This window comes from Crocuta crocuta, unplaced genomic scaffold (genome assembly GCF_008692635.1).
Source record: "Crocuta crocuta isolate KB4526 unplaced genomic scaffold, BGI_CrCroc_1.0 scaffold463, whole genome shotgun sequence".
Classification (NCBI taxonomy): domain Eukaryota; kingdom Metazoa; phylum Chordata; class Mammalia; order Carnivora; family Hyaenidae; genus Crocuta; species Crocuta crocuta.
The window spans coordinates 1,147,429-1,166,994 of record NW_027527929.1 but is presented as its reverse complement, the minus strand read 5'-3'; the positions used below and the strand labels follow the sequence as shown (position 1 = coordinate 1,166,994).

Genomic DNA, 19,566 nt, shown 5'->3' with positions numbered 1-19,566 from the left:
CAGCACCCGCCGCCCTCACCGCCCTCACCCCTCCCGGTGCCGCCGCAAAACCAATCCCGCGGCCGCCAAGCGACTCCAGCTCCGCACGACACTGCGTGCGCGCGCACGCGAGCGGGCGGCGGCGCTCTTTACGGCGGTAGCGTCAGTGCGTGGCGCTCGCGCTTGGCTGTAGTTCACACGTGGCTGTGTTGGACGCACGTTGTAGCCGCAGCCTCTTCGGGTACTTCCCTTCTCGCTACCAGGATGAAGCGACCGAGTGAGTGGGGTCGGGAAGCGGGGGTGGAGGGGACTCTGTCTCTGCTAGCTTATGCACCACCGGGCGCTCTTCTGCGGGAATGGAGAGCCTGCGGGTAGGCCGTCGCGCTGGTCCACAGTTGAACCGAAAGGGGGAAGGCCCCACGTTCGCCGCGCGCCTGTAGTACGACACGAAGACATAAGTGGAGACTAGGCGAGGAAACAGTGTCTGAACCAGGTTTCGGGCCCAGCCTTTTCTCCTCGGCCACGTTCATTTTGGTCCTGGTGAGGTCTGAGATCCGCCTCTGAAAGCCACTGTTTGCTTGTAACTTTTGTTTCATGGTGTTTGACGAGAAGTGGCTGCCGTTAGGGGTCTCATGCTCTTGTATGCAACTCGTCTATATGGGAAGAGTGGGAGCAAGGAAGCTGGGCTCTGCTCTGCATCTATGGAGTCAAATTTTCTGGGATTTTAGAGTGGCGCGTGTTTATTATCCACCACGTATGATACTTACGTTTGAGAGTTAATTAACTAATAGGAAAAGGGACGTGATTCCAGAGCACAGCCACTAAAAACGAAACAAATTGATCATTTGTGTCTAATCCTTCTGTGACGGGTTTCTTTGTAGAGTTAAAGAAAGCAAGTAAACGCATGACTTGTCATAAGCGGTATAAGATCCAAAAAAAGGTAAGTCCTGTGCTTGGGAGAACTATATTAGAGATAATGCTAATATGATTTCTGCTCCACCTCTCCTCCACTAGAGGGTCTGGATTAATAGGATTTCACTTAATGAAATCGAACTTAGACTCTTCATGGGCACAAGTTCGTAGGCATCAGGAATATGGCTGTGGTGATGTGCAGTAATTTGGTGAAAGAATGTAAACTCTGATCAGTACGTTAGCCTTTGCAGAGACTCAACTGGTGCCTTTTTTTTTCTTTGCTATTTTATACATAAATATGCATGTTGTATATATAGTTACAACTTTAGCTACACATTGGCTAGTAAATTTCATAAACTAAGTAAAAATTTTTATCATGATAGGTTCGAGAGCACCATCGAAAATTGAGGAAGGAGGCCAAAAAACGGGGTCACAAAAAGCCTAGAAAAGACCCAGGAGTTCCAAACAGTGCTCCCTTTAAGGAGGCTCTTCTCCGGGAAGCAGAGCTAAGGAAACAGCGAGTAAGATATGTTAGCTGAAACTTTGAACAAGTGACGTGTGGGTATGTGTAGTTTTTGAAAGTAAAGTAAAAAGTTGCCTTGGCTCACCCATTTCTCTTGGTTACAGCTTGAAGAACTAAAACAGCAGCAGAAACTTGATAGGCAGAAAGAACAGGAAAAGAAAAGGAAACTTGAAACTAACCCTGGTGTTAAGGCATCTAACTTGGAACCTGTGAAGGAGGTATGATTAAGTCTCTTTGTGAATGAGACTTCTACTGTAGAAGTAAAAGCACACTCAGGGCAGGGGCTATTGTGCTTCCTGGGCAGAACAAGAGTTCTGTTTTATTTATGGAAATAACAATTGGAATGTCCCTAATTAGCTGCGGGAAGTGGAGAAAGATGTTACAACTGAACTGCTAATTGTGTCCTTTTTTTGTTTGTTTTTATCTTGTAGGAATCTGGGCAATGCAAGGCTAAGAACAAAACCAAGTCAGGCAAACAGAATCCGAAGAAGTTGTATTGTCAGGAACTTAAAAAGGTATTTTAGTCTAGGTCAGTGGGTAAAAATGGTAATGAGGTTGGGAAAGACTGGAGTCCTTTTTTCCTGATACAACTGTGAAACGGTGAAAGTGGAATTCACTTGAGCTAGAAAAATTTTTCAGAAAGTTGGCTTATCCTATTTGTTTATTGTGGCTTAGTCTATTTAGGGCCTCTTCTGTTTAGCTAAAGGAAATACTCTTATGATTTGAACTTTTTGCATAGGAACACATTTCCTATAAGTATGATTTTTAAAAGTGGCACTTTATGTTAAAGGAACATGACGGTGTAGGGCTTTTTAAAATAGAGGAAAATATGGGGTGCCTAGGTGGCTCATTCAGTTAAGTGTCCAACTTGATTTCAGCTCAGGTCATGATCTCATGTTTTGTGCAGTCAAGCCCCCACATCCATGCTCTTAGCATGGAGCCTGCTTAGGATTTTCTCTCCCTCTCTCTGTCTCTCCCCCAACATGCAGGCATTGGTGCTTGCTCTCTCAGAAATAAACTTTAAAAAAAAATTTTTTTTTAATGTTGTTTATTTCTGAGAGAGAGAGAGACAGCATGAGCAGGGTAGGGTCAGAGAGAGAGGGAGATACAGAATCCAAAACGTGCTCCAGGCTCCGAGCTGGCTGTCAGCACAGAGTCCAACGCAGGGCTCAAACCACAAACTGTGAGATCATGACCTGAGCCGAAGTCAGACACTTAACCAACTGAGCCACCCAGGCGCCCCCAAAATAAACTTAAAATAGAGGAGAATACATTAGAGCAACCAGTGTGGAAAAAGTCTTTAAAATGCTCTGTTGAAGCCCAAGTGAAGGAGATCAAGGGAGTGTCTTGGCATAGCTGCTCCCCAGAACTCCCATCCCAAATGCCTGTTTTCCCAAGCTCACTCTCCTCTGTGAACAGAATAGGACTGCTACTCAGCAGTCTTGGCAGGGCCACAGGGGGCCTATCAAACTACATAATTCACTGTGGGAGGGTTCAAGACAGTCGGGTATTTCCACCTTTGAAATCCACTTTGATGAGAGACCAGAGGCTGCCAGGCAAACTTGTTTTTTACTTTCCTGTGAGAAATGATGGATATGTGAACATCCTTCATGCCAAAGAGAAGACAAAAGATCCAACATTGAGTTCATACTGTTGCAAAGTGGAAAACGCTAGTATATTTGTATGAAGGGTGTTGCCAGAGTAAGGGATGCTCCTCTGATAGTCTCTGCCTTGACAGGTGATTGAAGCCTCAGATATTGTGCTGGAGGTGTTGGATGCCAGAGATCCTCTCGGTTGCAGGTGTCCCCAGGTAGAAGAGGCCATTATCCAGAGTGGACAGAAAAAGCTGGTACTTGTATTAAATAAATCAGGTGAGCAAAAGGGATGCATTTTTTGTTCCATATGCACTAGCGAGGTATGAGGAAAACATGTGAACAGTCTGATTTTCACTGAAGACTGTTAAGATCCAACTCTGATCTCAATAAAGCCAGTGCATATGGTCTTGTTGCCAAAGACCATACTGGGCAATGGGTGGAGATAATTTTCTATAAGTGATTAATTGGTTTCAGCTATCCTTTTGACATTCATTACTTAGCACTTTATCTTATGTAGGAGTGTAAGCTTCTGTATGCAGCTTACTGTGCAATGTATTTCACATAGGAAGGAATGGCAGTGTGCCATATTCCCAACACCTGCATAATGTCCATATGTAACAGTATTTATGTGAAGTGCAGGTACATACGGGTTTGAGCATCAGGGCCGGGAAAACTTGGGAAGCAGAGAGTAAGAATGGGTTCCACAGTTATTGCTGGGGCCAGTAAACATTCCAGAAATTTTGGAAACATAGCCTTAGAGTTAGTAGGGTAAGAATCTACAGGTTGACTTAAACTTGAAAGGGTAAGCCTTACAGAGGAGAAATGAAGAAATACGGAGGTATAGATACTGAAATCTGTTGAGATAAGGGCAGCATAGTAGGGAGCTTATCCTCTCTCCCCATCTTCCACTTAAATCATTTTGAAAAAGCTGGAGAAACAAACCAAAGTGAAATCCAGATAATGCATATTCCTGTCAATAAAATGACCAAATTGGAGCATGTGTCTTATTCCTATTAGATTTGGTACCAAAGGAGAATTTGGAGAACTGGCTAAATTATTTGAAGAAGGAATTACCAACAGTGGTGTTCAGAGCCTCAACAAATCTGAGGGACAAGGGCAAGAAGATAATCAAGGTATTTTGCACTGTTGGTGGGAAGTATGGTTCTTTCAGATTTCGGATGGCTGAAATATGATGAGTGTAGAAAATCTTGATTAAAAATGAGAACTCATAAGATCCAACTCTGATTTCATCCACAGATAATCTGAAAGATAACAGTGTGATTTTAATAGCTGGGTTCTGGAGCCAGATTGCTTGGGTTTTATCTGGTTAGTTACCAGAAGTAGTTAAACTTACTTGGAATTTTATTTAGCATTTGAAGTTAAGGAAGCAAGCTCCATTCAGAAATGAAGGCTGTGTTGGGAAGGAAGGCCTTTGGAAGCTGCTTAAAAGTTTTCAGGAGACTTACGGCAAAGCCATTCAGGTTGGAGTCATTGGTGAGTTTCAGTTCAGCACATTTTATGTATTACTTCTTATGTGCCAAGACTTTTTCCATGCTAACTGTGTGGGATTGGTGCTAAATAAAAGGCTTGTTCAAACATTAGCTTCTTGCCCATTTCAAACACACACACAAAAAATGTTAATTGCTGCCTATTTCAGTCTTTTTGCCAGATGTGTACTGTAGGAGGTTGGCTTCTGAAAGCTCCTACTTTACTTGAATTAATAATCCTATCCTTGATTACTTGTGCAAGAAATGAAGATGCTGAGATTGGTCTTAGTGTTGAAATGAAGACACTCAGATCCAACTCTGATCTTGCTCTAAACGTCAAGCAAATCTAAAATAAGGCAGTGGGAATTTTCTAATTCCAATATAAAACATAATGCCTTTTGTTCTGTGGATTTCCCATTTGTAGGTTTCCCAAATGTGGGGAAAAGCAGCATCATCAATAGCTTGAAACAAGAACGGATATGTAATGTTGGTGTATCGATGGGGCTTACAAGGTAAATTGAGTTCTTACATAATTGTAATATTTTATCATAGTTGAATCAATATTTTATTATGGATAGCTCAAGAAAGACCATTTTCTACTCTTTAGAGATGTCAGGGAAAGGAATAGGGTTAAGTTAGTGCTAGGTTTAGGGAAGAATGGATCTAGTTTGAAAGACAAGCAAATAGATTGGGGGGGGTTATTATTTATGGCAGAGGAAACCGCATGTGTTTAGGTCAATAGATAAGCTGTAATGTAGTGTTTCTCTTTAGAAGGAGATGGAGCACTGTTAAAGAGTTTCAGATAAAACATGAAGCAAATGATGATAAACTGGATCTGACAGACGGTGCTGAGTTTGTTCAATCCAACCCTGAGCTTCGTGTTCTCTCTCGTCGTTCAGATAAACCAGTGCTCCCATCAGTTACCATCCCTCTTGTTCTAGGTGCATGCAGGTTGTCACCCTGGACAAACAGATCACAATCATAGACAGTCCAAGCTGCATCGTGTCTCCGCTTAACTCTGCCAGCACACTTGCTCTGAGGAGTCCAGCGAGTATTGAAGTGGTGAAACCAGTAGAGGCTGCCAGCGCCATCTTGTCCCAGGCAGATGCTCGACAGGTATAAGAACCTCTTCCCTTGAGCTCCATTTTCTCTTCATCATAAGCCTTTAATTGGGAGATTTTTCAAGGCTTTTTACACTATAGGAGATGAGTGACATTTTCAGTTTTCTTTTTTTTAAGGTAGTACTGAAATTTACCGTCCCAGACTTTAAGAATCCTCTGGAATTTTTTACATTGCTTGCTCAGAGAAGAGGACTGCACCAAAGAGGTGGAAGCCCAAATGTAGAAGGTGCGGCCAAACTGATGTGGTCTGAGTGGACAGGGTAAGACTTCTTTCTGTTGGCATTTTAAGGACCACATGGAATGAAGAAGGCACTGATTTTTGACAGATCTTATTTTGAACACTAGTGCCTCTTTAGGTTACTGTTGCCATCCCCCTACATCCTGGACTCCTCCTCCACATTTTAACGAGGGCATCATGACAGAGATGAAACAGGGCCTTAATCTAGAAGAATTAGAAAAGAACAACGCACACAGCATACACAGTAAGGAGGACTTGGGTTTGCTGTCTTCATTGGCTGATGGTGCAATAAAAGGTCTCCTGTTTACACGGGCTATGTTCCTTCCCTAGGCATCAGGGGCCCTCGTTTAGCCAGTAGCATCCTTTTCCAGTCTTCGGGTCTAACAAATGGAATAATAGAAGAAATGGACATACCTGAAGAACTGCCAAAACAGAAAAAGAAACCGCAAGGGGAGGGGGAGGACCACCTCGACCTCAACAGTGACCAGGAGAGTGTTGACGAAGAAGCTGATGTAAGTATGGTGCACACAAGTTGCTGAAGCTTAAGTACATTTTCTAGCATTAATGTTTAACAAATGGGAAGGGGCTGAAGGTAGAAATTAAACAGTTCATGACAGACTGCTCCCCATCCCCACCCCCCAAAAAAAAAACCCCAAGAAAACCTAAGGTTTAGTATTTAAGGTTTGGAATCATTAGTCTTAATTTTGTGTATCTCATTACAGGTACCTTCAGAGTCTTTTTCCAGATGTGCAGTTACTTAGATTAATGAGCAGACAAGGGCTACTAATCTTGCACTGTTTCTCTTTGTCCCACAGGAAGAGAGCTTAGCCATGGTCCCAGAAGAGGAGTCCTGGGCACTGCCTGAGGAGTCTCAAGCAGGTGGGTTGGGTGGAGGGATTTGCTAATGACAGAGCAGCATGTTACTGAATTTTTAACCTTAACTTTTCTTTTTCTCCAATATAGATGAGTCAGCACTATCTTACATCTCAGATAAAATGACCGAAGAGGAAGATGATGCTTATGACTTCAGCACAGACTATGTATAACAGAACCTTGTCTTTTTAGAAGGTGTTTTTTTTTTTTAACATTTTGAGCAGACTACTAAGCTCTTGTATTGTGTGTGATGTATAGCTTGTTGCTGTATGCCACAAGCTGTGTAAATTTTGTAAATATATACTATGGTACACTCATTTTTTTAAAAATGAAGCAATTCATAAAGTGAATTCTATAGAAGCACCACTCTTAACACACAACTGGATAGAAGTATAATTAATTACTTGGAAGCAAAGCATCAGACACCTATTGAAAAATGTAGGTTTCACTTTATTAACAGATCAGACCACAGGTTAATGTTACAAAATTAAAACCAAGCAGTAGTGTTGAACTAGCTGTACCATCCCTGTCAGTCTTTCAGCACGGTAGTAAGCAAACATGTGGTAAGGCAGATGGAGACATACATAGCCTATCTGGGAAGCTGACTGCTGAACAGGGTAGTTTGTCCTCTTTACCCAGCTGAAATGTCCTTCTTTCCATGGGTTGCTGCAGATAAGCATTGAAGCCTTGCAACTGTTAATTAATTCCCACGCATACTGTCTTCCAGGATTTCCTGAGAAATGCTTATAGCATAAATTATGCTTTATTTTGTATTTGAGATCTCCATATGTCTTCGGATCAGGCTGAATTTGCCTGTGGGGTCTGGAATATACCATTTTTCCCAGACATCAGAATAGGAAGCAGTTCTTCCCCATGGCTTAAAGTGACCATTCCAATGGAGTAACTTGGCAGCCTTTACAAACTGGGGTGAATATCGCTTTCCAGCACTGGAACCTTACATTGAGAGGAAAAGAGCCAAATGATTATACCTAGTACTAATCGGAAGTATGAATGCTACATCAAACTCCAGAAAACTTAAAGGAAACTGGATATATCCCATCCTTGAGAAAAGACACTTAATTCTTTACTAGGTCAGACCTTTGGTTAATTTTTTCAACTTACCAAGGTGGCGGACATTCCACATGGGGTCGATTGTAGAGTGCTGTTGATAAAATACAATCAGCAGAGGAGGTGTTGTGGTGCTGCCAGCCAATGTTCTGCTGTACAGTCCCTCTCTTGGGGGGACAAATGACAAATATAAGCTGTTACTGGAGAATTCTTAAAAATTCCTCTTAGACAAGATCAGCCGGGTTGAAATCAGCATCTTTACAGCTTGGTCAGCTGTGTACTTACTGTACATTGAGTTTCATCCATTTTTCCAGCTGGTTAGTTATATTCTGTCTTTTCCATTCTGTCAAGTTTGCAACAAAAACTCCAGGATTAAATGAGCAGGTGCTGGCTTTCATGGAAAGTTTACGAATTCTCTCTTTTTTATAGTCAAGATAGCCAATGTAATTGTACTAAAACACAAATGGGATAGATAGGTTTACTGCTTCAAACAGAATAGATGTAAATGATAGCCAGTAAAGAAAAAACCTGCTTATTAAACTACTCAGACTATTAGCAAAGGGGCTCTTTGTAAAACAAAGAAAAATGACATTTGGGAGATGCATGGGTGGCTTGGTTAAGTGTCCAACTTTTGGTCTCAGTCCAGGTCATGATCTTGTGGGATCCAGCTCTGCACTGACAGCATAGAGCCTGCTTGGGATGTTCTCTCTCTCTCTAGCCTTCCCCTGCGCACATGTACACCTGTACTCCCCTTCTCAAACATTTAAAAAAATTGTTTTAAAAAAACATGACATTTGGGATTCCAAATTAAAATAGGAACCTAGAATAAACATAAGCCAGATATTCAAGGAGATTAGGTTAAAATCATGAGCCAACTCACAGAAAAGCAGCCTTGAGTTTTGGGATGAACTGGGGAATGGAAAATGCAGCAAAAAAGAAAGAGCTCCTTGATTTTGCTGCCTCTCCCCATTACCTTGCAACATACAGCATGGCGTGTCTATGTAAGATCTTTAATAAGTAATTTACCTGGTTCCCTGCTCCACGGATGACCACTTTGGTAGAGGCTGAGTCACAATCTTCTGAAAATGCAGCTGCGTGCCCTGGCTTCAGTGGTGTGTTGTAAAGGGCAAGAATATCCCCTGAAACAGACAAGGTAGAAAATTAGATTTATTTATTTAAGATTTACACTTTGAGTTACATCAAGATACCCATTCCTCCCACTTAGGATGACCTTTTATAGGATACCATAAATAAATAACTGTTACCGCCCATGGTCTGGACAGAGAACAGCACTAATGGCGACAGTCATTGGTACCTTGCACAATGACATCATCATCCATATATATGGCCTTCTTTGCACTGGGAACCAGAATTGGCAAGTAGAACCTTGCAAAGGTTAACTGGAAAAGGAAAAAGAGCCATTGGCATAGGATTCATCAGTGGCTATGCCTTTATCAGAAACTCCCAGCGTGCTCAGTACCCATGCAGGATAAGAGCTGAAAGTCTCTTAGAACTGCCCAAACTTGGTCCCCAGGGAACCATACCCAGGTATTCCAGTCATTTCCTAATACAGTTGACTCATGAATAATGTGAGGTTTAGGGCCACTGGCCCCTTGCACGAAAATCCACATTACAACTGTTGACTCTTCCCAAAACTTAATAGCCCCCTGTTGACCAGAAGCCTTACCTATAATAATACATTTGTATGTATTATATGCAGTATTACAATAATGGAAGCTAGAGAAAATGTTAAGAAAATTGTAAGGAACAAAAATTTATAGTACTATACCAAAAAAATAATAATAATCTGCATATAGGTGGACCCATGCAGTTCAAACCTGTATTTGAGTCAACCAAACTCCCAAGTACAAACAAGGATACATGGAACTCACTGGTTTTATGGACTCCCCCTGGTCAGGATCTTCCTTTACTTTCCCTTCCAAAAGTTTGGTGTCAAAATCCACAATTTTGTACCTGATGCTTTTCAAAGTACTGCTGCTGAGCCAGGACCTGATGAAAATCACCAAATTTCAGTTTTAAATAACCATGTCCCCAGGGGCGCCTGGGCGGCTCAGTTGGTTAAGTGTTCAACTTTGGCTCAGGTTATAATTTCATGGTTTGTGAGTTCAAGCCCCTCATCAGGAACTGTGCTGACCACTCAGAGCCTGGAGCCCGCTTCAGATTCTGACTCTCTCTCTCTCTGCTCCTACCCCACTTGTGCTCTGTCTCTCTCAAAAATAAACATTTAAAAGTTTTAACAAATAAATAACCATGTCCCCAAACTACAGCTTTCTCTTTGTGCCTTCCAATGAGGGCATAATGTAGTTTAAAAGAAACCCTGGGGGGGCGCCTGGGTGGCTTAGTCGGTTAAGCGTCTGACTTTCGCTTGGGTCATGATCTCGCGGTTTGTGGGTTCGAGCCCCGCGTCGGGCTCTGTGCTGACTGCCAGCTCAGAGCCTGGAGCCTGTTTCAGTCTGTGACTCCCTCTCTCTCTGACCCTCCCTTGCTCTCACTGTCTCTCTCTCTCTCTCTCCTAGAAATAAATAAAAAAAATATTAAAAAATATTAAAAAAAAAGAAACCCTGGGCACCAAATAGATATCTTCAAGCCCTTTTACTTCTGTGACCCTTGGTTTCTTCATCTAAGTGAAGGGATGACCATCACAGTCCCTGCCTGAACCAAGATTCTGTGGTGATGGATAGTATTCCCACCAAGCTCACACTAAGGATCACTGCTGGAGAAAAATAAGTTGAGGACATCCCATCATCACACGGACCAATCAACTCTTGTTTTTCCAAATACATGCTGAAGAAAATAAGTCAAAATATGGCAGTGAAAGCTAATTGTCGACAATGCTGGTAGTCAGCCTGTTCTTACAGACTGATTAATTCACTGTAATGACTAATTCTTCCACCTGTGTCTAAGGTACTAGCTGTAAGTCTGCACATTTTTCCTGTAGTCTATGCAAATGCAGTATTTGTTTCTACATTATTTTAGATGGTTTTGGAGTTTTTATTTTTTTAATGTTTATTTTTGAGACAGACAGGAGCATGAACAAGGGAGGGGCAGAGAGAGGGAGACACAGAATCTGAAGCAGGATCCAGGCTCTAAGCTGTCAGCACAGAACACCATGTGGGGCTTGAACCCATAAACCGTGAGACTGTGACCTGAGCCAAGGTTAGATGTTTAACCAACTGAGCCACCCAGGCACCCCTTGGAGTTCTTAAAAATGGAAAAAATAATAACTTTCACAAACTAAACATGAACCATGGAGAAAGCCACAAGGACAGAAATGTTTTAGAACAGTGACAATTGTTAGCCTATTAAATAAGATACTTCTTTGAATATCATAAATCTGAATTCAGAGCATTTTCAAGACCTGGATGAGACCATCAGATTAGGATTCTATGACCAATCACAATTATAGAAAGGAATGTTTACTATTATGTTCTTAATGTTTTTTTTTTAAATATATTTCCTCATTTGCAATACAGTAATCCTCTAAGTTGGATATTTTCACCCCATACTTAAAGATGAGGAAATGGGCTCCAAGGGGTTAAGTAATTCTCACCATTCACCAGGCCAGGATATGGATTCCGTGTCTATATGCTCACTTCACCATCCCACCTTGCCACTGCTCCCCCTACCCATTCCACTCTAGAACTAACTACTCAAGATGTGTCCATGAGATAAGGAACTTGTAACAGAATGTAAATCAACATATTGCTTCCTTCGCCGAGAAACTTATTACTAAAAAAAATAACTGATTTGATAATGTATGTATGACACAATTTACATCTTGGCACAAATTCCTTATATTCTTTCTCCTACCTCAGGGACATGTTTATGATACAATCAACGGAAAAAGCTGTCATGTATAGTTTTTATGTGGTATGGTCTCAATTCTATAGAAGTATATACATTTAGAAAAAAACATTCCTGGATTGGCAGCTGGCCTGGTCTAGAGCATCCTCTAGAAGCAGAGGCATCAGGCAAGCAGAGCTCACCGGAGATGGTCTGCTGTACCATTGAGCGTAACGATGTAGAACATCACATTGGAGCGAGTATTGTGCTGAATGCTGTTTATGGCTGCAATGGCCCCCCCGAGCCTATCTTCAGATGCAGCAATGACCACAGGAATCTCCTCTTGTCTCCCATCTACAGCTTGTCGGGGAACATTTGGGACAAAGTCTATGGGCTGAAACCCCACAATTCCTGAATCTGCAAAGAACACACACAAGGAAAGTATTGTGATACAAAACCTCATTAAGCTTTTGATCTACAGCCCAAGACATGAAAAGAGGTAAGGTGAGGATTATACGTACTTCATTCTTCTCCCATTACAACGTGAGGCATATAGCCCAGAAATTGTTTTTTCTATACGTAACAAAGCTTTTAGAAAAGTAGAAGCATTAAAAAAAAAAAAATTGGTGGACTGAATTCTGATACACTACTGGTGGGAATACAACAGAATCTTTCCAGAATGTCTTTTTAGCAATTTGTATGAAGAACCTTAAACAGGTACATGACCTCTGACCCCAGTAAATATACCCTTTGCCTCTCTTAAGGACAAATCTGACAGATAATCTAAAGTCAAAAGTTTGTTTATAATTGTGAAAACCTAGAAACAGGCTAAACCATTGTTTTTCAAACCATGAATTATGTCGCATAAATAATCAATTTAGTGGGTCACGATCAGTATGTGAGTAGAATAGCAGTTCCTAAATTGGAATAGAGCACCAAATCAGGAAAGTATCAGACCACACACACACTGCAATTCTAAGTACTGTTGTAAACATTCCTTTTTGCCTCTTACAATATATATTCATTCCTTTACATTCGTTGGACACTGAGCACCTAATATGTGCAAGGCAATAGCTAGTGATTGGGGTTGTAGCTGTAAATAAAATAAAAATCTCTACCACAATGAAGGGCAGATGGACAATAAGCAAATACAGGTGTAGATTTGGGTGCTATATATGTTTCTTATTGTGGGGATGCCATCAAAAAAAAGTCTGAGTCACATTGTTCCAAGACTTTTTTTCCGGTGGAAAAGAAATTATGTGGCATTAAAATTATATATGGGGGTGCCTGGGTGGCTCAGTCGGTTAAGCATCTGACTTCCGCTCAGGTCATGATCTCATGGTTCGTGGTTTCAAGCCCTGTGTAGGGCTCTGTGCTGACGGCTAGCTCAGAGCCTGGAGACTGCTTCGGATTTTGTATCTCCCTCTCTCTCCTCAGAAATAAAACCCTCCCCTGCTCATGCTGCCTCTCTCTCTCTCTCTTTCTCTCTCTCAGAAATAAAACATTTAAAAAAATTTTTTTAATAAAATTATATATGAAGAATATCTACCATCACGGTGACTTGCTTCAAATATAATCACATGGAAAAACATGTCATTGCAGTTTATATATTACATAATCTCATAATAGAAAAAATATATACACAGAAAAAAAGCCAGGAAGCCACTAAGCCAAAATTTTAATAATAGCTATATCTCAGCAATGAAATAATTTTCAATGAATATTTATTGAGCACCTCCTGTGTACTAGCCATCATCTAATTGCATGGGAGATAAAGCAGTGAACAAATTATTCTGGTGGAGCTTGAATGCTGTTTTCATTTTTATAAATGTTCCCACCATATATTACTTTATGTATACATTATACGTATCATAGATTACTTTATGTATACGTTACACATACATATGTAAATACACAGTTATAAAACATGCTGTCAGAGCACTCCATAAAGGTGAGGCAAAAGCTATTAGTCTTTTCTTGTTCTGGTCAATGAGGGTGGGTAGCAACTGCAAAATGATTTTTGACAAACATCCTGAAACCTCCCAATACTGAAGTAAAGCAATGGAATCATCCAATAAAGTGATTTTTTTTTAAAATCAGTTAATAAGGGCTTCTGGTTTTGTCTTACTACTTACAGTCCCAGCACTACTGCTCCACACATTAAAGGAAAAACAGGTGAAGGAAACGAACCCCACTGACATTAGTAAACAGGGCAGGCATCCAGTAGAAGCCTCACCTACCTGTCCCCACCTTCTGAAGCCCTGCAGCTCTGCAATGAGCAGATAGCTCGCCTCTAATTTGGTGAAAAGGGGTCTGTGCTGTTGTCAGATCAAACAATTAACAAATCTCCACACAACAGGGAAGTGGGGGTGGGGCTGTAAGAACTCCACAGTCACCATCACCTTTTCCCAGAGTCCAGCAGCTTTTATAAGGACAGGAAGAAACCTTTTCCTTTAGCCTAGTGATGTAACTTTTAGGATGTGGGACACAGGGAACCCTGGGTCCTCAACAGATGCAAAAGCATTAGTAAGGGTTCCCATACCTGAAAGCTCATTCCTTAGCAAACTGCTCAGGCCGAGGAAGTTATGGTGCAAAACCAGTAAGAAGAGAGCAACGACCAGGATCAGGATAATGATGTTTACTAAGACAGAGAGGAAAAGCCTGCATTATATCTCTTTACCTTTTGAGCAGCTATAAAAACAACAAAATTTGTAGAAAGAGCATACCTTTACGGAATGACATCTTTCTCTTCTGTCTTACGTATGCATTAGTTTTTAATCCTACAAAACAAAAACAAGCGCCCAAAGTCAGCAGGTACATGAAAATGGCTGTTGAAATGCCTCAGCATTTTACTTAGGTAGAAACAAGAAATGCATACAGGTATTTTCTGCCAGAAGCTCACTTTGAATTAATAGTTTCCAAGAACCCAATTTGGGATCTGAATTTTATATAGTAGTCATGATAATAAAATACCTGCAAATAACCTGGGGGAAACAGATAGCCTTGTATATTAAATGTCACCAGATGAAAAGCAAAATAAATTCCACCAAAAAGACTACTTGAGGTCTAACCACTATGGAAATGTTTTCTGAATAAATTTCTACTCAAAATTTCTAGTTAAATTAGCTATGGACTCTGTTGTCTAGAACCTGAGGTCAGCCTCACTGGCACAAAATGTCCCTGTTCTGAGTTGTATCCCATTCAGGTTTAACTGGAATTAAAGAGAAAAAATTTTCTATATTCATTTAAAACAAAATTTCATTTAAATAGAAATCCGTTTAAAGCGGAGAAACATTAATTTCAAAAATGTACAAAACCCAATTTTGCTATCAAAAGCTGAGATTGCTGTTTTCAAAAATTAAAAATCCGCCAAAAAAAAAAAAAAAAGCTTTTTCAGGGCTTCATTTCTGTTGGTTAACACTCATCTCTTCCTAAAGTGGCATCTAATACTGTCACTCAGCCTGTGGCTTATGCTCCTCAGTTCATCTGATGCCTTCTCTTAAAAAAAGATAATAGGAGTGCCTGGGTGGCTCTGTCAGAAGAACACGGGGTTGAGTTCAAGTTCTGCCAATGGATGTAGAGATTACTTAAAAAATAAATTTAAAAAAATCTAAAATAATAATAATGATAATTTAATGAAAGTGAGATTGTGTGTGGAACAAAATTAAATGATCTGATTTCTACAACAATCTCTGGGTAATGTTTCCTTATAAAAACAGATTTATCCAACCAGGGGTTTTATACTCCTATCTTTGAGACCTTTACCCTTTTCTACTTCATCTTCCCCAGTGGAAGCACCTAACATTTACATAAGGCTATTCACTTCACAAAGCACCTTGAATTATAGCATATTTTTAAATTCGAAGTAGGGCTGCCTGGGTAGCTCAATCAGTTAAGCATCTGGTTTCAGCTCAGGTCATGATCTTACAGTTTGTGGGTTCAAGCCCCACGTCGGGCTCTGTACTGACAGCTCAGAGCCTGGAGCTCTGATTCTATGTCTCCCTCTCTCTCTACCCCTCCCCCATTCACACTCTGTCTCCCAAAAACGAATGTTAAAAAAAAAATTTTAATAAAAAAATTAAAAAATAAAATCAAGGTAAGTTTGAATTAATTTCATCTGAAGTGTGTGCCTATCAGGCACTTGGTTTCTCAAGGCCTTTGAAAAAGAAATATATTGAAGTGTTGTTTTAAGAATTGAGATTCATAGACCAGACTACAAATTTGGGAGAAAATAATTCAGACTCCCAAAGAACAATCCAAAACACACACATACTCTCTCCCTCTCCTTCATTTCTTTCTAGAGTAGTATATATAAAGTACATTATACCAACGAACTTCTCTAAAGAATGCATTATATACCCTGAGCAGTGTAGTCATCACATGGTGGGCTGAGCCTTACCTACAAAAACTGGTTGACCAGAAGCCCCACAGACAAAACTCTAACATCTGCCTGTCTGGAGCCAATTTCCACCACAATTAAAGAGAACTGCCTCACTTGAATAAATCTCATTTAACTTAATATTACAAGAGACAGTATTTTAGCTCAACAACATCCAGTAAGTTACTTAGAGATAGTATATGGATTGAGGGGTACGTGTATTTGTGCTCTTAACAATTAGCTAGACACAAGAAAACCACAATCCTGGCAGGTACTTGATGTGCTTAACTAAATTAGCATGGCAGATACTATTTGCTTCTAGAACTCTTCCACAGTTATCTATCTGCAAAATGCCAATTATTATGAAGTATGTCTGATCTATATTTTCTTTCCTGTTGCTTTTCATTGTAATGAAATTCACTGATCTGGTTAGAAAGAATTCTCAAAACCTCATGTCGACCCTGGATGTGTAATAGTGGCTATGTTTTTGTAAGAGTACACAGCTATGAACAATTTGACCAGCAATATTCAATTTTTCGCTAGGAAAATTAATTATTTTTTATTTAGAAATTATAAAACCTTCACATTCCCAAATCACTCACAAAACATGCATATACACACAACCAGGGTGAGCATATCCAAAAATAATGGGTGAAGAAACCTGAGGGAGAAAGAATACCATTTTTTTTTAACTTGCTAATTACCAGCATTAGTACCCACATTCTTGGCAGATGTACCCACCTTTTCTGCTTTCCCTCAGAAAGCAGAAATCCCAAGAAAGGTCATTCCACCGACGCTCTGTAAGCTAACCTCTACTTGTTTCCTTGGTGCGGCATCAGCAAGCTCCTTCACTCTCTGCTGGATCACACCCATCAGCATATTATCATGCTCTTACATTTTCCAGTTAATTAAAAAAAAAAAAAAAAGACACCACTCCCCTCCCCCAGTTGACCCACAGACCCATTTTTCTGCTCCCCTCACTCTAAACGCTTGAAAACATTGCATCTCTAGCTCCACTTCCTCTCCTCATCTTCTTTTAGCCTCCTCCAACCAGACTTCTGTCCCTACTGCTCCATTCAAACTGATCTTGTTGAGGTCACCAAAGACTAGGTCATCTTTTTTTTTTTTTTAATGTTTATTTAGTTTTGAGAGTGAGGGAGGGGCAGACAGAGAAAATCTCAAGCTGACTCCACATCCAGGGAGGAGCCCAATACGGAGCTCAATCTCACAACTGTATCTCATGCCAAGGTCATCTTTCTGTCCTGTTATCCATCCCCTCAGAAGCCATCAGCAAAGTTTACCACATCCCCTCAATTATGAAATCCTCTCATTTATTTTTTTAATGTTTATTTTTGAGAGAGAGAGAGAAACAGAGCACGAGCAGGAGACAGGCAGAGAGCAAGGGAGACACACAATCTCAGGCAGGGTACAGGCTCCAAGCTATCAGCACAGAGCCTGACGCGAGGCTCGAACTCACAAACGTTGAGGCCATGACCTGAGCTGAAGTCAGTTCTCAGCTCAGAAAGGGAACACAATCTTTGATAATGGTCATGAAAACACATTTCAACATAAGGAACGACATGGATTCCAACAGAGATCTCTCTCAAATGGAAGCTGACAAGCAACTTCCTTTTCTCATCAGATCTTCATAGTTCAAATACTATAATGCCTCTATAGCAACTGACACACTGTAAAGTGCATTTAAAAAGGGATAACACAGGGATGCCTGGCTGGCTCAGTCGCAGGAGCAAGCAACTCTTGACCCCAAGTTGTCAGCTGGTGCCCATTTTGGGTGTAGAGATTTCCTAAATAAATATTTTTAAAAGGAACGGGGGGTAACACAGAGGGATATGTCTATTTCTACATACAACAAAGTCTATTAAGTCTCTGCCAGGCTGAAAAGTGGAACGGCACTAAGGATATATACCCACTTTCTCCTACCTCTTCATCTGGCTAACTCCTACTTGGCTTTCCGGACTAGAAGGAGGCTCTCCCAAACCCCACATTCAAGCTGCACCTGCCCTGAGCTCCCACATCCCCTAGCCCTCCCTATTCCAGAATAAATCTGGCTGTCATTTATTTCTAGGGTTATGCCCTTGTCTCACTTGACACATTCTCGGCTCTAGGAAGGTAAGGATCTGTGTGATGTTGGTCACAGCCGTATCCTAGGCCCACTGCATGTCAGAGAAAAAGGTACCACGAATGTGCTGAACATATGAATGTGGACGGCAGCCTGCCCGGGGAGAGCTGAGCATCCCACTGTCTGCGACCCTGACACGCAACACAGCAGAGGCCAGGGAGCCACCTGGGATTCACAGGACCAGGTTAGGTAGGGCGGTTTCTCTCCAAAGCGTGGGCACCGCATACCGCTCAGAGGAACAAGGGAGGGCCTAAATTTTTGAGGTAGACACCAGCTTTGAATGAGGCAAAGCGAACCCTTGGCCCCCACAGGGAGAGACCCATGCAGCCGGCGAGCGTGTTGGACGGCCCACCCGGGAGACTCCGAATGGGAGCCATCTCTCCATTTCGGTGCAAGGGACGGCCGAGGGCGGGTCCCCTCTTTGAGATGATGCTCTATCGACAATGTGGCCCGGGGTACTCCCCTCGAAATTATAAGGGCCAATAGGGGTCCCTTACGCTTAGAGGTGATAGGGGCAGTGTGACGCTCCGGAGGACCCCACCCCCACGCCCAGAGACCCCGGGTTAGGGCCCGGACAAGCAGTTCCTCCNGCCTGGGTCCTCGCCGAGAAATGCCGGTCGCCATGGAGACGGGGCGCGCGCTGGCAGCCGTTAGGCCTCGGGGACGCCGAGAACAGTTTGGAGGGCCGGGGCCGCGGCTCCCGGCACCCAACATTACTGACGGCTAAGCCCTCCCGGCCGCGCGATGCCTCCGCTCGACCACCACCGTCACCACCTCAGCCCTCGCGGGCAGTGCGCCGGGCTACAGCCGGCGCTGAGAGAGCAAGTCGCCTAGCGATTGCGCGGGGCGGGGCCGCCGGGCATTCGGGTCTGTGGGAGACATCCGCTTCCGGGGCCAAAGCCCTCGCGTTGCCCGGCTCTGCGCCTCCGCTGTGCTGCACCTGGTGTCAGACCCCGGTCCCTGAGTCGCTCCTGCCTTCGTCCTGCTGCCAGCATTCTCAGCCAGTCATGTTGGAGCATCTGAGCTCGCTGCCTACGCAAATGGTGAGGGCTCGACCCCAGGACTCCCCGCACGCCTCTCGAGCTGCCAGTTCCGTGGACCTATTCTCTTCCCTAAATTGTGCTTCCCGGGTCCCCATCTCTCTTCGCCCGCGAGGAGCTCCCTGCTCCTGCGCCATTAGGATGCTTCAGCTTCCCCAGAAAACCCAGAATTTCATTCCTTGCCCAGCTCTTGGGGAGGCCCCTGATGTTGGGGTTGCCCGGTGCCAGAGTTGTCAGGCCAGGGTAGTAACTTGCCTCTTCTGTGGGGGAACCAATTCCTGCTTTGCTCTCCTTCGCTTCTAGGATTACAAGGGGCAGAAGCTAGCTGAACAGATGTTTCAGGGAATTATTCTTTTTTCTGCAGTAAGTATTTGTTTTGCTTAGTATTCCTTCTTTTCTCCCTCCCCC

At 42.3% G+C, this 19,566-nt stretch overlaps 3 protein-coding genes and 3 non-coding genes across 7 annotated transcripts in view; 5 read left to right on the top strand and 1 right to left on the bottom strand.

The window, feature by feature from the left end:
- Positions 1–37: 37 nt before the first annotated feature.
- GNL3 (G protein nucleolar 3) lies at positions 38–7,045 on the top strand. The gene is made up of 15 exons (XM_077749701.1): positions 38–256; positions 861–919; positions 1,275–1,412; positions 1,519–1,632; positions 1,846–1,929; positions 3,153–3,285; positions 4,027–4,142; positions 4,380–4,503; positions 4,921–5,008; positions 5,438–5,612; positions 5,735–5,877; positions 5,963–6,099; positions 6,186–6,367; positions 6,671–6,734; positions 6,819–7,045. Exons 1-15 carry the CDS (start codon positions 244–246, stop codon positions 6,899–6,901), a joined length of 1,653 nt encoding a protein of 550 aa, XP_077605827.1. The 5' UTR covers positions 38–243; the 3' UTR covers positions 6,902–7,045.
- Positions 3,327–3,403, top strand: LOC144219825 (small nucleolar RNA SNORD19). The gene has a single exon (XR_013331504.1). It is a non-coding gene; the product is annotated as a small nucleolar RNA SNORD19 (small nucleolar RNA).
- Positions 4,186–4,266, top strand: LOC144219844 (small nucleolar RNA SNORD19B). Its single transcript, XR_013331519.1, has one exon. It is a non-coding gene; the product is annotated as a small nucleolar RNA SNORD19B (small nucleolar RNA).
- Positions 5,303–5,379, top strand: LOC144219833 (small nucleolar RNA SNORD69). Its single transcript, XR_013331511.1, has one exon. It is a non-coding gene; the product is annotated as a small nucleolar RNA SNORD69 (small nucleolar RNA).
- A 112-nt stretch (positions 7,046–7,157) lies between the features above and the next one.
- GLT8D1 (glycosyltransferase 8 domain containing 1) lies at positions 7,158–16,835 on the bottom strand. Of its 2 annotated transcripts, XM_077749712.1 has the most exons (10): positions 16,720–16,835; positions 14,327–14,380; positions 14,143–14,241; positions 11,804–12,017; positions 9,689–9,806; positions 9,112–9,196; positions 8,823–8,935; positions 8,082–8,248; positions 7,851–7,963; positions 7,158–7,682 (listed from the first exon to the last, which is right to left on the bottom strand). In XM_077749712.1, the coding sequence occupies exons 2-10, from the start codon at positions 14,340–14,342 to the stop codon at positions 7,492–7,494; spliced, it is 1,116 nt and encodes a 371-aa protein (XP_077605838.1). In that variant the 5' UTR covers positions 14,343–14,380; positions 16,720–16,835; the 3' UTR covers positions 7,158–7,491. The 2 variants fall into 2 exon arrangements, with proteins under 2 accessions (XP_077605838.1, XP_077605847.1); XM_077749721.1 differs by lacking the exon at positions 14,143–14,241 and having other exon boundaries at positions 16,720–16,834.
- Positions 16,836–19,033: 2,198 nt separating this feature from the next.
- Positions 19,034–19,566, top strand: part of SPCS1 (signal peptidase complex subunit 1) — a 1,694-nt gene continuing 1,161 nt past the window's right edge. The window contains exons 1-2 of the mRNA XM_077749690.1: positions 19,034–19,161; positions 19,462–19,521. Of these exons, the coding sequence (XP_077605816.1) occupies positions 19,126–19,161; positions 19,462–19,521 (96 nt within the window). The 5' untranslated portion in view covers positions 19,034–19,125. The remainder of the gene's footprint in view (positions 19,162–19,461; positions 19,522–19,566) is intronic.

Coding starts and splice junctions, on each gene's coding strand:
- GNL3 (XM_077749701.1), top strand. Junction 1,930..3,152: donor ATTGTCAGGAACTTAAAAAG/GTATTTTAGTCT, acceptor CTGCCTTGACAG/GTGATTGAAGCCTCAGATAT. Junction 4,143..4,379: donor AGGGCAAGAAGATAATCAAG/GTATTTTGCACT, acceptor AATTTTATTTAG/CATTTGAAGTTAAGGAAGCA.
- GLT8D1 (XM_077749712.1), bottom strand. Junction 12,018..14,142: donor GCTAAGGAATGAGCTTTCAG/GTATGGGAACCC, acceptor TGTTCTTTGCAG/ATTCAGGAATTGTGGGGTTT. Junction 8,936..9,111: donor TGATGATGTCATTGTGCAAG/GTACCAATGACT, acceptor TGTCTGTTTCAG/GGGATATTCTTGCCCTTTAC.